At 37.7% G+C, this 16037-nt stretch overlaps 1 protein-coding gene across 2 annotated transcripts in view; it reads right to left on the reverse strand.

Moving 5' to 3' along the window:
* Window positions 1-16037, reverse strand: part of LOC121729654 (1-acyl-sn-glycerol-3-phosphate acyltransferase alpha) — a 37933-nt gene that overhangs the window by 6680 nt on the left and 15216 nt on the right. For both annotated transcript variants that reach the window (XM_042118234.1, XM_042118233.1), the window contains 4 exons: window positions 9122-9224; window positions 8663-8751; window positions 7199-7332; window positions 5008-5186 (listed from right to left, as the gene is read on the reverse strand). In XM_042118234.1, coding sequence (XP_041974168.1) covers window positions 5008-5186; window positions 7199-7332; window positions 8663-8751; window positions 9122-9211 — 492 coding nt within the window. In that variant the 5' untranslated portion in view covers window positions 9212-9224. The remainder of the gene's footprint in view (window positions 1-5007; window positions 5187-7198; window positions 7333-8662; window positions 8752-9121; window positions 9225-16037) is intronic.

Genomic DNA, 16037 nt, shown 5'->3' on the forward strand with positions numbered 1-16037 from the left:
GATAATAATCGTACCTACCTAGTATTTTATAAACATTAAACAGGTATAACGTAAGTATAGAAACATGAATGATAAGATGCTTACAGCGCGGCGCGGCGCGGCGTAGGACTTAAAGTCAGTAAATCTACCAAAGTCGAAAATCAAATGGAAAATTCTACCTACTTATTACATAATTTTCTTACAGATTAGATATGATTTGTATGCATTATTCCATCGTTTATTCGATATTATGTTGTTAGGGATTTATAGTGAAATTGCTTTACAATGATACTTTGCTAGTTGCTACACGCAATTGGTAAAAAGGTTACTGGTTAGGGTTCCGTAGTCTAACCCTTATAGTTTCGGTCTGTCCGTCCGTCTGTCTGTCCGCGGTTTTGCTCAGAGACTTAAGGACCTACAAAGCTGTAATTAGGCATGAATGTAGTATGTACAATGTACATATTAATGATGCCGATAAAATGGTACAAGAAATCTTTTTTTATGATCACTACACATTAAGGGGGGATAAATTTTTTTTCGCGTTCACCACCACCAAAAATATTATGAGTATTTATAGATAACTAGCTGTTGCCCGCGACTTCGTCCGCGTGGACTTCAGTTTATAGTACTTTATAGCGCGCGATGTCAACAAAATTGGTGTCAAAAGCTTTTATAAAAAAACCCTGGTACCCCTTAAATCAATACAGCTGTGCAGTGTGCACACAATAAGTATTTCATTTTTTTATATTAAACTTTATATTTTATGCCAAATTTTAAAGCTTATTTAGCCCTCCGATTACACAACTTTACCCATAAACTATTTATCATTGATAGATTTAAGGTTACGTCACTGCACAGATAAAGTACTGAGTTATTTAATTTAATACCGTAGAATAGATATAACAATCGAAAAAAATCGAAACTTAAATGTAAGATGATACCACGTCTTATAGGAAGACTTTTGAGCAAGCGTCAGCGCGATGTAGAAGACGCACGGCGCCATCTATTGTGAATTGTTGGAACTAACTTAATTTGAACAAATTTACGCATTTTCACCACCTTACAACCCTTTTTTCCAGTAAAAAAAGTAGCCTATGTCCTTTCTCAGGCTTTAGACTATCTGTATACAAAATTTCATTACCATCGGTTCGGTAGTTTTGGCGTTTGGCGTGAAAGCGAGACTGACAGACAGACAGACAGACAGAGATACTTTTGGCGTTTGGCGTGAAAGCGAGACTGACAGACAGACAGACAGACAAAGATACTTTCGCATTTATAATATTAGTATAGATTATGTGCACACTGCACAGCTGTTTTTGGGTATTTTGATTAATTAAGGGCCGCGCTACACCGGAATGGCAGCGGCGAGGCGAGCACTTTCAGCGCTGCCATTCCGGTGTAACGCGGCCCTAAGAGGGGTACCACTTACCGGGGTTTTAAAAAGTTTTTAAATTTGACACAAATTTTGTTGACACCGCGCGCTATAAACTAAAGTCCACGCGGACGAAGTCGCGGGCAACAGCTAGTTAGTTAATATTAACGTGTATAACAATCGAAAGAATCGTAAAACCTACCTCAACATGGTACCACCTCTTATAGAAATACGCATGAGCAAGCAATAGCGCGATCTAGGGGACTCTTGGCGCCATCTGTTTTGAGTTTTTTGGAACTAAGTTAATTTAACCAAATTTACGCATTTTGACCCCCTTACAACCCTTTTTTCCAGTTAAAAAGTAGCCTATGTCCTTTCTCAAGCTTTAGACTATCTGTGTACAAAATTTCATTACAATCGGTTCAGTAGTTTTGGCGCTGTTGTTTTTGAATTTGATGTCTAAGTTGGTAGGTGAGTTATTAGTTAATAACGTGTATAACAATCGAAAGAATCTAAAAATCTAGCTCAATATGGTACCACCTCTTATAGAAATACGTATGAGCAAGCAATAGCGCGATCTAGGGGGCATTGTCTCTTTTATGGCAGATCATAAAATTTTACAACCGATAAGAGATTAAAAAATACGAATCTATAAAATCTCATCTCAATTCACATCTCATACATTTTTAAGCCAAGAACATTCAAAAATTTAATTAAGTACACATCGATGAGATGATTATTGAGATGTGAATTGAGATGCGTCTACGGTCTTCCTGTAGGCTTAGGTTGTAAAGATGGTCACCATTATAGAAGCGGTTTCTTTCTACGGAAGAATAGACAAAGTGACAGATTGACAAATGTAATCCGCCATTTTATATCAATAAAAGTTGTCCGCGTGTCGCTTCTTTCCAAAGATTCTTTCCCGTTTCATAATGTTGTTAAGCTAAGCCTGCTGATATCTAGCGTCGAAACTCCAAAACATAAAGCCCGTCACAGACTTAGCTATAATATATATTAATATATTTATAGCTCGGCATATTAATTTATATTTTCTATACTAATTTCGCGTGACCACACACTCAGCTATAATATATATTTCTGTGACATGTGGATTTAGTATAGAAAATATGTCTAGCTATAAATATATTAATATACCTATATTATAGCTTAACGGCCGTTCCCAATATTTGATCTATCTGTGGTTTTGCCCTACTAGAGATAGCTCACAATTGACATAAAATATATGTCTCTAATGTCTAATGTGAGCTATTCCTATCTCTAGTAGGGCCAAACCAGAGATAGATCAATTATTGGGAACCGCCGTAATGTGAGCTATTCCTATCTCTAGTAGGGCCAAACCAGAAATATATCAAATATTGGGAACCGCCGTAAGTCTGTGACGGGCTTCATATTATATTATGTCAAAATTTACATTATCAGCTTTCGTCTCGTAATTATTTTCTACTATCACCGTAAATAGCAAGTTGAATATCTTAGATTCAACCTTGATATCATTTACGTTTTGTTTTTGTTTTTGCGCCTGCCGTGTGTAGATTTTTAAACTGACCTTGACGAACGGGCAGGAAAACTGAGAAAGACAAATTCTAGTTTCGAAGACAGTACTGAGTACTGTCGAAAATAAAATACATACCTACAGCCGAATGTAGATCTTTTATTTATTTATTTCTTTATTAGACTCGCCAACAGCAAAACACAGAAATACATTTAGACTTAAAACTTAAACTAAAACATGCACTTATGTGTAAGCCAATTATAGGCGTGTACGGCATTCATTAAGAACAGTAGATATATTATTTCTTAAATGTAATAATGATTACTTGATATGAGTTTTAATTTTCGAAAGCAGAAGTTTGAGTATTATAATTGGTTAATTTGGTTTTTAAACTCTTACAGGAATCATTAAAAATATCTAAGTCTCTTACAGATGTGCAAGCTAGGTTGTAATCAGAACAGATATTAGATAAGGGAGAGTATTTTAGGATGTTAGTTTTGCTTTTAGGAGTGTAGAATAATTTGGTAATTGGATAACGAGGATAGTGATACGGGACATTTAATTTTATACAACGAAGTAGGTTGTCGCAGTTAATAATTCCGGATAATATCTTTTTTAAGAAAATTATATTAGTTATCATTCGGCGATTACTAAGTGTCAATATTTTAAAGTGTTCTACTTACCTCCTCCTTTTTGGAAGTCGGTCAAAAAGAAACGACTCGGTTAGCCTTCTGGTTTATGTGTCAAGATTATAATTGTACCGATTTATCGCTGCGCCCGCGCATGTGCGTGATTAGAATAATGCATTACTTAGTATAATTGCCTTGGATTATAGATACCAAGATACGTACAAATTTTCCTCGAAATCCTCGAATGTTACCACACCGCGCGATAAGTGATAATATGAGAATCACCAATTATAGTAGGGGAGGTAGTGCTATCGTTTGCTAAGTCATTTTATACCGACAAAATTTTAATCCAGCGGTAGTTTAATATTTATCAATCAATATAATCAGCGTCAGTCGCCGCACCCGTGGTGGGATGTTAACGGAGAGTATTTCAAAGTTGTAAAAAAAATAATTGCGAAAAGTGATTTTATACCGAATGAAAATTTTATGGATGATTATTGAGGCCATGCTTAACCAAAAATGCACCATCAGCCGTATCGCAGACGGGGGATTCAACGTCAGTCGCGTTGCTGAACTATGTTAAAAAAAATTAAATATAAAGTCATTTCATACCGTACAAAATTTATACTTACAGGTGAATCTTGATACCTTTTTAATAATAAAGACCACCGTCAGTTGCTAATATGCGGGTGGAAAGCCCGTCAGCCAGCGATATAAGCTATAACCAATATAGCCCTACTTCGCGCTCAATGTATCCTAGGCCGTCGCGTAGACGATATTTCCACCTGCAAATATTCAGCTGACGGCGATTTTCGCTTGAATTAACCATAAAATTGTCTCACATAACAATTTTAAGTAATTATTATTAATTCAATAGTCAATATTTGTGAAGAAGAATTATATACATTTTACTTTAAAAGCGCCATCTGTTGTTATATACTAAAACTAAAATAGCACCTACCAAACCTAAACGTATATAATCTAGATATGACCTTTATTGGGTGCGAATTGGGATCTTTTTAATGTCAATTCAATACGATTCCCAACAACAACTTTGAGATACTGGAGTACACCCATACTGGAGTAGCTGACGATCAAAACTCTTATATCTTAATAGAATAGTATTATTGTTACGATTTTCGCTCGGTATGAAATGACTTTCTAAAACGAGCGCGACCTCCCCTACTATTAGATAACTTAGCGAATGCCGAATACCGACTTTGAGTTGGAAAACAATGCTATTTTTAACCGACTTCAATGTAATGAAGTAATGACTGACAGCATGGGGATTGGGGAAGCCGTAATAAGCTGTCATTGTCCTTGAAATACCGATTCGGACCCAATTTTACGAAGTTTCGAATTTTGAAGAACTTTGGCGTTATGAATGATAATGTAGATATGTATCTTCTAACCGCTGAGAGCATCAAACTGTCTATTGAGTGTATTCCCCTGAGAGCGAATTGCGCAACGTGGCAATTCTACCAAAACTTAATAAATGAAAGATCATGCTGTACCTTCTGATCCCTGACGGCATCGGCCTGTTTGTTCAGCGTGGCCTTAGCGGAGTGGGTGCCGCGGTCTATGAACACGGTGCCCCACATCCAGGTGGCGGTGCCAAAGGGCACCAGGTACTGCAGCGAGCGCTTCGCCACCACCGTGCAGCGCGCCATCAGCGGCCACAGCACTGCCAGCACTGTTATACACAAGAGGATTTTCAGTCAAACGTTATAGTTAGGTACTTTGTTTTTCAAACGTTAATAAGGCCCAGATTTATGTCTATTGTGAATTGTCTATGTTTAGTGTTAGTTTTAGTATAAATGTATACAGTATGTAAGTCTGTAGACTGTAAGGTATTTATAATATGGGCCAAATTGCCTGAATTAAGTAAATAAATAAAATAAATTCATTAACCGGTTTCAATCTCGTGCACAGTAACAATCTTGTCTGATACGCTCTTAGGCCCATATAAATAGTGAGTACTTACTCAAGAGTCAAGAATCAAGATGCATCTCGGTCTCAAGACACTGTTCAGGCTTTATTTAAATTCCAAATTTTGACAGCCAACCAATCTGTGATTGCTTGGCTGTCAAAATTTGGACCAATCACAGAGCCGAAACGACTTGAGACCGGTATCGCATCTTAAGTACTGACTATTTATACGGGCCTAAAACTTACGAGCAAAGAGAATACAAACTACGTAACAAGAAATGGGACTAAGGGTGGGTTGCACCAACTTACTTTAACTATAACCTTAACTACAATGCAAAATGTCAAATCTTTGGTTAAAGTTAAAAATGAACGCCATCAAGACGCCATATTTAACCATAACCATAGAGCTCGACAAGGCTTTAAATGCACGGGGCGAAAAAAGGAACTAACGCTGTCATCATACAAAAATGCCATTTTTGGCAGTTCTCCTTTACCAGCAGCGCCCCCCGCACACGTTCGTATAAAATATAAAGCCTTGTCGGAACAGCAACGTCTTCTGTCAAATTCTGTGGTCAAACTTCAAAGTAACTATAACCATAACTTTGACGATAACTTTAACTTTAACCACGTCTCTGGTGCAAGTTGCAACCCAACCTTAGAAGACAAAAATACAATTCGATAATCGATTTTATTCGATTTAAGATTGACTGTGATAATATAAGTAGCTAATTTTTAAGCAAGATCGACTGTGATTGGTTAATTTTAAGGCCTTGTGATTGGCTGAAAGCGGACGACAGACTATTTATACGGGCCTTAGCGTCTAGAAAGAGAGTCTCTAATTATTATTATTAGTTTGATATCAACTTTAACAGCAATTAAGTCAATGGTTGACTACCACATGTGAATCAGCATCAGTTTGATATCACAATTCACAGTTGAGTGCCGGATTTCGTTTATTAATACAGAACTCTATAGGTACCTATTCTAACTAAAACAGCATCCCAAAAATAATCTTGAGCATTATCTCAGCGGTAAGAACGGTTTATTAATACAGGCAGTAAGTTTTTCAGTCAAACGTTACTAAGATTTTCACACAAACTTTAGTACTTTGCACAGTTTACTACACAACAGTTAGGTACGACGGTAATATTACATTGACGCTTTTACATTGATAACTAGGTATTTCCTATTGTGTTGTGGAACTCGATTCCGATAGGAGCACAATAGAAGTTATTTTAATGATAGCAGTATTCTCAGTAAGACGTTGCAAATTGCAATTCAAGGGAAACACACAAGTACTATATTCAGAGAAATTTATTCATAGGCAGATCAGCATGGGCGTAGCGAGGTACGCGCAGGGGGGGGAGGGCAGCTGTCCTGCCCCCTACAAGAGCGATCGATCGCTACAGCTAATGCTCATGAGTTTCATACCTAAACGTGGAGCGGAGAGAGTTGCGGGGTGAGAGGGGAGGCATTCAATTCTAGTTCGCTCGCTCATATTTTGTTTTTAATTTTTACCTCACCTTCAATACTATTGTGAGATACTCATTAAGTTAAAAATCACGAGTTCGAAGTCTAGGATTTTCTTAATCTAACCCAAAAGTTCTATGGGCCCCACCCTATATAGAATCCTGGCTAAGCCCATGGGCAGATGACCGTTATTTCAAACCCAGCCGACAGATGACGATTCACGTTGAATTGACATAGCTCAACCAAACGGCATAGGTCCGCCATCTGCATATGAATGATATACTTCGATGGCAAATAGACCCTTACCATACAAGTCCAGCGAGCTCTGATGGTTGAGCAGCACGACTGCTCCCCTGCTGTCGTCCACGTTTTCCATACCGCGCACCGTCCATCGCAGCCCCAGCACTCGTGCCGTGAACCGCAGCAGTGCTGCTGGAATCCTACACAGAGGAGTGATGGTCACTGATGAAACAGTAACTGGACGTTATGATTCGATCAAAGACTACTTATCGCTAAGAGAATAACAAAAAAAGTCAGATATTAATTTTCAAGTCTAGTCCCCGTTCACCATAAATACTTTCAAATAACCTACACAATAATATTATTAATGCAGTTTTCTTAAGCCCGGCCGCACATTATCCGAATTTCTGATCAGAAAAATTCGGACGCCCGGCGCCCGCCGCCCCATACATTTTGACACGTAAATAATTTTGATAGTGTGCGGGGTCTACAACAAAATGTAATGAACAGAGTGCGTCGCGGCGGGCGTCCGAATTTTTTTGATCAGAAATTTCGGAAAATGTGCGGCCAGGCTAAAAGAGGCATAATTATTTTGACAGATTTTTTTGTAATAACTACTTGAACCCGTCTGTCTAAACTCCTACGGTAACTGTAAAGTGTAAACTATACAATTACTTTAAATAAGTACATTACAATTACTGTTGTGGATGTAGTGTCCAGCAACTGTGGACAGGGAGCCAGCTACCATATGTGCAATGTGTGCAATGCACACGGGGTGCCAAATCGCCATCTTTAGGGGTGCCAAAATCAAGGACCCAAAAAATCTGCATAAAATGGGCGCCAAAATCCTTTTTTTGCACACAGGCGCCAGTAGCCCTACAGTAGCCCCTAACTGTGGAGTGTGGATGTCTTAAAAAGTATTCGATAAGTACGAACTATGGAATAGGAATTAATTTAGGTAGGTACCTACTTAAATCCATAGATAACTATGCAGCTTATCACGTTTCATGAATATTTAGAAGCTACTTTACGTAATAAGCTCGTCTACAATAATAAATAATCATTATTATTAGTAGGTAAGTACCTAATGATTAATGAAATAACACAGTGCTAAGTCGCTGCAAATTGCGTTCATAGTGCTAATACTCAGTTTGAATTATAATATACCGTACTTAGGTTATTAAAATTAACCTAAGTATATTATAATTCAAACTGCACTTTAAATATATCTAAATTTTATTCAATGTTATACTTAAATTCAAATTTTCAGGCAATTGAAGTTATTTTGAATACGAAATAATTAATTTAAAACCACCGGAAAACTGGTTGTTTACAATCCATCTCTTAGTCATATTACAATCTCGCGGTGTTTACAATCGTACGGTGACATATACTTACAAGGGGGGGTTTGGTGAAAACGGGCACTCACAAGTGCAAGTTTTGACCTTTTTTAAAATAATGATTGTTCATACTTTTTAAAATAAATGATTGTCTATGTAAATAATATGTACTGCATTTTGTTATACTTACAAAGCATTTCTCGGGTCGAAAGGTTTCAAGCACATCAACGGTAGAGGCGCTGTTGCGAACATTAGTGACAGCACTATAAATAATGTAAACTGAAACAGACGGACAGACAGACATCTAAGTCTTAGTAATAGGGTCCCGTTTGTACCCTTTGGGTACGGAACCCTAAAAAGTTAATTAAGTATTAGATAAAGGACTCGTGCAATTATCTCTTATCTCAGTGTAGACTTTAGATTATAAATTATTGCAATTACATAATAATTATTATGAATGTTAAGATTAATTATTTATTAACCTTTGTACCGAACTGCAATGTTACTTTAGTGCCAACTGAGCAAATCTAATAAGACGGTTTTAATAACATTGCTGGAGGTAAACGACAAATCTATTCTTCTGATATTAAGCCACCAATATTAGAGGTAAATATCTCAACAAATATTTCCGCAAAAAAATATCACTTACCTTTATATAATATCTGGCGATAGAACTTATCGTGAACAGTATAACGAGAAGTGCCATAACACAGCCTAAAATGACATTGAAGGCTGCCATTTTGACGGATGATCTGAAAAGGAAACATGAAAACTCTATGAAAACTAGCTGTTGCCCGCGACTTCGTCTGCGTGGACCTTAGTTTATAGTTGTTCCCGTACATCGATTGAGTCGTTTGCGCGCAAATCAGAAAAGTATATTGTGTCCTGTGTGGGAACCTCACATTTTTCCGGGACAAAAAACTTTCCTTGTCCCAGATTCAAATTAGTATCTCCAATCTCCATGCCCATCAAAAGAGGTATCGAACCGTATATTTTCCGGGATAAAAAGAATCCCTTGTCCTTTCCCGAGACTGAAAGTATTGCCATACGAAATTTCATCAAAATAGATTGAATAGTTTACGCGCAGATCATAAAAGTATGTTGTGCAGTAACCGTACATTTTTCCGGGACAAAATGTATCCTATGTTCTTTTTCGGGACTCTAAAGTATCTTTATACCAGCAAAATGGGCCCAGTCGTTTACGCGTGATGTCGTGACCACGCGAAATATAACGTTCCGTGCAGCTTCACCCGCGTAAATAAGATAATGCAGACAAATTAGTCCACGAAAAATAGCTTATGACCCTTCACATGGTCTACTTCTTATCTGTGCCAAATAACAGAAAAATTGCTCCAGTAGTTCGTGAGATAAGCCCTTTCAAATAATTTCCCCCGTTTTTTTCCACATTTTTTTCTATTTTTTCGCTCCTTTTAGTCTTAGCGTGATATAATATATAATAGCCTATAGCTTTCCTCGATAAATGGGTTATCTAACACTGAAAGAATTTTTCAAATCGGACCAGTAGTTCCTGAGATTAGCGCGTTCAAACAAACAAACAAACTCTTCCCAATTATAATATTATAGTATAGACTAATGAGTGTGAATAACTAGGGCAGCGGTTCTACAAAACGTAAAAAAGCGGCCAAGTGCGAGTTGGAATCGCCCATGAAGGGTTCCGCAGCAGCAAATAGGCAACGCGTTAAGGAAATCAAAAATATATATTTTATACATGTATCGCACCGATTTTAATCGGCGAGGTACATATATTATTGTCGAAATTGGACAAGTAAGATGGATAGTAATGGGGGGGGGGGGGGGGGTCCGGACGCCCAGGACACCCCCCTTATATACGCCCATGATGGCTAGCTAAACAATATACGACTTTTCAATATAAAACACACAGAGTTGCCTATGTGTTTACTGCTTAGTAGTTAGGAGTAGTGAATACAATGTAACAAAGATTCTTTAATTAGTACTAAGGTTCTAATAGAGGATACCAGCTTTATTACCGTCCTACACAAGAAAAAAAAATAGTAACTAGTGAGACCTATAATAATTACTATTAAATTGAGCTTTTTGTGTATCAAAACAAAAAATATAAGTATTATACTTATATACAGTGATAAATATGTCTACTGCACGTTCTATTGTTATCTATTGTTGCGTGATAAACATAATTTAAAAACGAGAAAAAACGTTGAATGAATGAAAAATATACGTAAAAATATACGTAAGTACGTAAAAAACGTATTATATTATATTACTTGTGAATTGTGATACGTTGTATATTTTTAATAGTAGATTTTATTGAGTAATAAAAACATCGATTTTATGAAAAAAATTAAAAGATAATTAAAATACTGTATCCGCGTTCAAAAGGACTTAGGACTTGGAATAACTAATACGGGGGGTATTAGTTATTCCAAAGTCCAAGTAGGGGCTGGGAGGGGGCAGCTGCCCCTCCCCCCCTAGAAGATAAAATAAACGTCAATTTTCCTGGCAAGTGGGAATTAAAAACGTGTTACCTAAAAATCTGCGCAAAATGAAGTGTTGGAAACAAAATATATTTTCAGTCAGATTATATAAAAGTCAAATTTCATGATTTTTTTTTACGCTACGCCCTTGTAATGAGGTATCAAGTATAATATTATAAATTTTGATGTATTGTGAACTTTAAGTGTTATGGCTGGTTTACACGTGTTAAGTTGATAAGTATTTAACTAAATTTTAACTTAATTTTAAGTTACTTATTGCATGTAAACACACAATTTAGTAGCAAGTAGCAAGTTAAAATTTAGTTAAGTACTAAACAAGGAAATTAAAATTTTGACTATTTTCTATTAAGTTGGCAGGCGGGGCTTGTCACTTGACACATTTCGGGCAGGCAATTCAAATTAGGTTAAAATTTAGTTACTACTAATTAGATAAGTAGTAGTTCTCAATAAGACAATTTATGTCACTTACATGAGAAACAATATATTAACCTTAAGGGCTGGTTTACACGTTTTAAGTAGATACTTGAAACGTGTAAACCAGCCCTTAAGGTTAATATATTGTTTCTCATGTGACATAAATTGTCTTATTGAGAATAATAAAGATCTTCAAACCGACATAGATAAATGATCATTTAAGTACTACTAAATATTAGTATTTCATAATTTTGTAAGATAAGTATTAAATTGGCATTTTTTTTTTTAACTGAAGGCAAACCCAAGTACCTAGCTAAATTCAAAACTTTACTCGCTACACCACTAATAAGTATGTAAGTACTTAATAATAATGATACAAATAAGCTTCAAACAGTCAATCTTTGTATTTTAAAAATGGCGACTGATGCCTTATAATATCATTCATCAATTATCATACATGCATGCAGAATCATAACTCCGAACGAGAAACAAGATAACAAAAGTAAACATTGGATGACGTAAGCCCTCGATCAGTTAGTGGGTCGGGGCATCTGCGTAGAGTCCATCCATAATAAAATATTATTGAGTATGATAATAAATTGCCAATGGAACTTTGCCGTACCAAACGGCAAACACATTTTTGTCATAAAGTTCTCTGGCAAAAATTACAACATCAAACAATACAAAGTGTTAGTTGTTACTCATTAATCATTATACAATGCCCCTCTAGTTAAGATTCCGAATTATGTATTCCGTAGTTCCAAGCTTAATATTGAGATAGGCACTTCCGTTTCCCGTCTACTTTTAATGACTTTACCGCCTAGTACCGTCACATCCGGGTCAAATCAGCTCCTCCCGCCATTACAAGGTGCTTCCGAGCGAGGTGGGGAGCGAAGTAGTTTCCCATCTTTAATCATTGGCGTTTCGATTCCCGTCGAGTCTTCCACTTTATGGAATAGACTCATAAAAATTCGCCATTTTGTTGAACATTTCTAAGTTTTGGTGTAATATTATTAATTATAATAAGTGTTTCAACATGGACGCGTAAGTTCTTTTAGCTAATTTTGATAAACGGAGTTTCCGTTCGTATTACATAATTATCATTTTGTTATGTTTTTCTTTAAACCTTCTAGCTATGAAGTGAGTATTTAAATACTTTATCGGGCTTATTAGCTTTAAGCTTATACATTTTCAGTGGTCCTAGTGATAAAATGAACGCGAATAATAACGTTAACCAAACGACTTTGACGCGAGGAGAAATGTGTAGCTCTAGCGATGATAGTTCGTCAAGTTCATCGAGCTCGTCATCTGGAAAACATAAGCGTTCATAGTCAAAGTCGGTTAAAAATATGTAGGATAATTAGAGTAGCAAAGTGGGAGTGTTCACTCGACGGGAATCGAAACGCCAATGATTAAAGATGGGAAACTTCTTCGCTCCCCACCTCGCTCGGAAGCACCTTGTAATGGCGGGAGGAGCTGATTCGACCCGGATGTGACGGTACTAGGCGGTAAAATCATATAAAAGTAGACGGGAAACGGAAGTACCTATCTCAATATTAAGCCTCGAATAACGATCATGTTGTTTAATCATGCGATTTTCTCATAATTCACGACCAGTTTAAAAATCACTTTTATGGGACTTCCGGCCAGATCTGCCTTGGCAGCCTCATTTATTTTTTAAGACACTATTATTTCAAAACATTTAAAAAAGAATTCATCAAGATGTCACGTGACGTAAAAAAGGGTACCCAAGGACCAACTTTGGCGCCGTCTGTCAAGTACTTCCGGCCATTTTAAAATTGACAGACTTATGTTTCCCTACTCTACAACTATAGGGCTATATGCTGCCACATGTTTCACGTTGATGTCACGTGACGTAAATAGACACCAACAATTTGACCGGAAGTGAGGGGATTTCTCCGACTTCTGGCCAATTTCAGATGCGAAAGCCGTCTGATCCTCGCTTGGCATATATTTTCCGACAGTGTGCCACGCATTTTATAATGATGTCACGTGACGTAGGCATTTTCGGACCGGGATCACGGACTATATAGTAAGTGACCGTCGCATCGGGAGAAAACACTGTAATAGCTCTATCATAATATCTTGCAGATATGTTGAAACGGTTTTGAATAAGTATTTAAAACAATAAAATATCGTATTAAAATTGCTTTGTAATTGCAACTCAAAGCCGTTTGGACAATTCACAATTTAAATTTTAATGCAACATTTTTTAAGTTGACGCGTTATTATAGCACATAGGTCAACGAATAATAATAATCGGCCAAGTACGAGTCGGACTCGCGCACGAAGGGTTCCGTACCGATACAGTGCAAATTAGGCTAAAAATTGTGTTTTTGTATGGGAGCCCCCCTTAAATTTTCAATTTATTTTAATATTATTATTAATTTTTAAAGTACACATATAACAAAAGAATGTCTGAAAAATTCAAGTGCCCACCTCTTGCCATTATTGATATAGAGCGAAAAAGGCTGACAAAATCACCCCTTTTTTTTCACTTTTGTATGGACAAGGGCCCGAGCGTCACGAGTTTCCCCATACAAAAGTGAAAAAAAATTTGGTATTTCAGCGCTGCTACTTTCACAGTGAACTCACTACAAGGAACACGTACACACCCTAAAGTATTATCACTTATTTTTGTTCTGTGAAAATTTCAGAAGAGTAGCTATAGGGGTTCTTGAGATACAGACTGGAGGCAGACAACGAAGTCTTAGTAAAAGCAAGAGTATTAATTAATACTCCCCACACCGGTTTCGGTGACGGTGGCCGGTTTCATTGAAACCAGACCAGGTACGCAGGAGTACTTTTATAGTGCCCAAGTGTGTGCGCAGTACACAAGAGCACTCTCTATTCCTTTACTCTCATAACCTAGTGGGACGGAAGACCGACACGACTGGCGAGAGATCAGGCGCAGGACCGACTTTTTACATGCCCATCCGACGCATGGATCATCTTACTTGTCAGACAATCAGGTGATCAGCCTGCATTGTCCTAACCAAACTTGGAAATAACATGTTTCCAACGCGGGATTCGAACCCACGACCTCCGGAGTCGAGAGCGACGCTCTAACCACTAGACCACGGAGGCGTTAGCACAGAGTACTATAATACTGGTAATACAGTCCCGTTTTTACCCTTTGGGTACGGACCCCTAAAACTATTATTATTCGTAGACATAGGTACAGTAATAATCCGACCAAAATCCGACAAGTTGCATACGTCATATCTTTTTGTTTACTGTCTATGTATAATGCTGATGCTGCATTCTAGCGTGAAAATATTGCAGTAACATAATATTAACCTATTGTCTATTAGTTGTATTTATTAAGAGCTACATGATACATCTATAGGTACATACACTCCTTAATTGTCAACAAAAGCAGGTAGCTTAAGCGTACAATAAACAATATTGTAATTTGTAAGCAATGGCACATACTGAGTTTGTTCATAAATTACCATCAATTAAGTCCCAATTTCACCAACACGTTATTATTGTTAATGGTTTGTTAAAATATCATGCCTTCTTTTTCGTTTTAATTCGAAACATTATAAATGTGTTATTAAATCGACAATTAACTTTAACAGAGATTAGTCAAATTTGTGCTAAGCGTGTACACTGCATAATGTACATGTTGTAATAAAAAGAATTGAATATGTATGAAGTTCGTAGAGAGAGGAGGTACTTTTGAACTTAATTCCCCCAGTATTAAGGTCGAAATGTTTGTCTGCTTTACAATAGAGTATGCGTCATGCGCTTTATGTAGAGTCTCCAATTTATTATTCGTAGCTCCAATCTCAACACCAAAACATAAAAATAATAAAAAATAGCATCTGAATGCAAATATTATTAGGGTACTTATCAGTCATGCTTAAAGTGTGCTCCGGTGTTTTTGGAGGGTCCGTCAAAAATGTCACTTCATAAAATGGCTCCACCACCAAAAAAGTTTGAGAACCGCTGGTATTCATATTCTATAATCTATACACTAACTGCATACTGCATAGGTACAGTCACAGGAAAGTCCTATATGTCATAGTTAGTCCATCACCTATGTCCTATACCTATTATCTATTGTGCCTATACTGTATGAGTCTCTACCACTATAGTATGTTAAGGGTTCGACGTAATAATATAGGAAGAAGAGGGCGCCTGGTCCGGACAGGGTGCACGATAGAGTTCTAGCTCTAGTTCTCGTATACCTCGAAGATAGGCTCCGGGAACTGTTTGACCGCTGCCTGCAGAGCGGACAGTCCCCGGGAGCATGGAAGAAAGGTCGGCTCGTCCTTATTCCTAAGGGCGAGCGATCACCGGACCGACCGGACGGATGTTTCGGTGCGTACTTGTGTAAGGTCGCCAGGAGGGAGCCTACGCTAGCCTGCCAGGAGGGAGCCTACGCCAGCCTCAGACACGGCTCAACACACTCTCGAGGTGTGCAATCGTTGGGCCGTGCAGCGCCATAATCTCATGGCGGTGCCTGGGCGGGACCTCTCGCTCTCGAGCATGGTTCGCTGCATGCTCGAGAGCGATGAGGCTTGGCAGGTAGCGGTCTCTTTCTGCGAAACCGCAGAAAAAGGCCGCGGAGCGGAACAGTGAGAATGACCCATCCTCCGTTCCGCTCCGCCGACGTAGGACGGGAGT

This window comes from Aricia agestis, chromosome 8 (assembly GCF_905147365.1).
Source record: "Aricia agestis chromosome 8, ilAriAges1.1, whole genome shotgun sequence".
Classification (NCBI taxonomy): domain Eukaryota; kingdom Metazoa; phylum Arthropoda; class Insecta; order Lepidoptera; family Lycaenidae; genus Aricia; species Aricia agestis.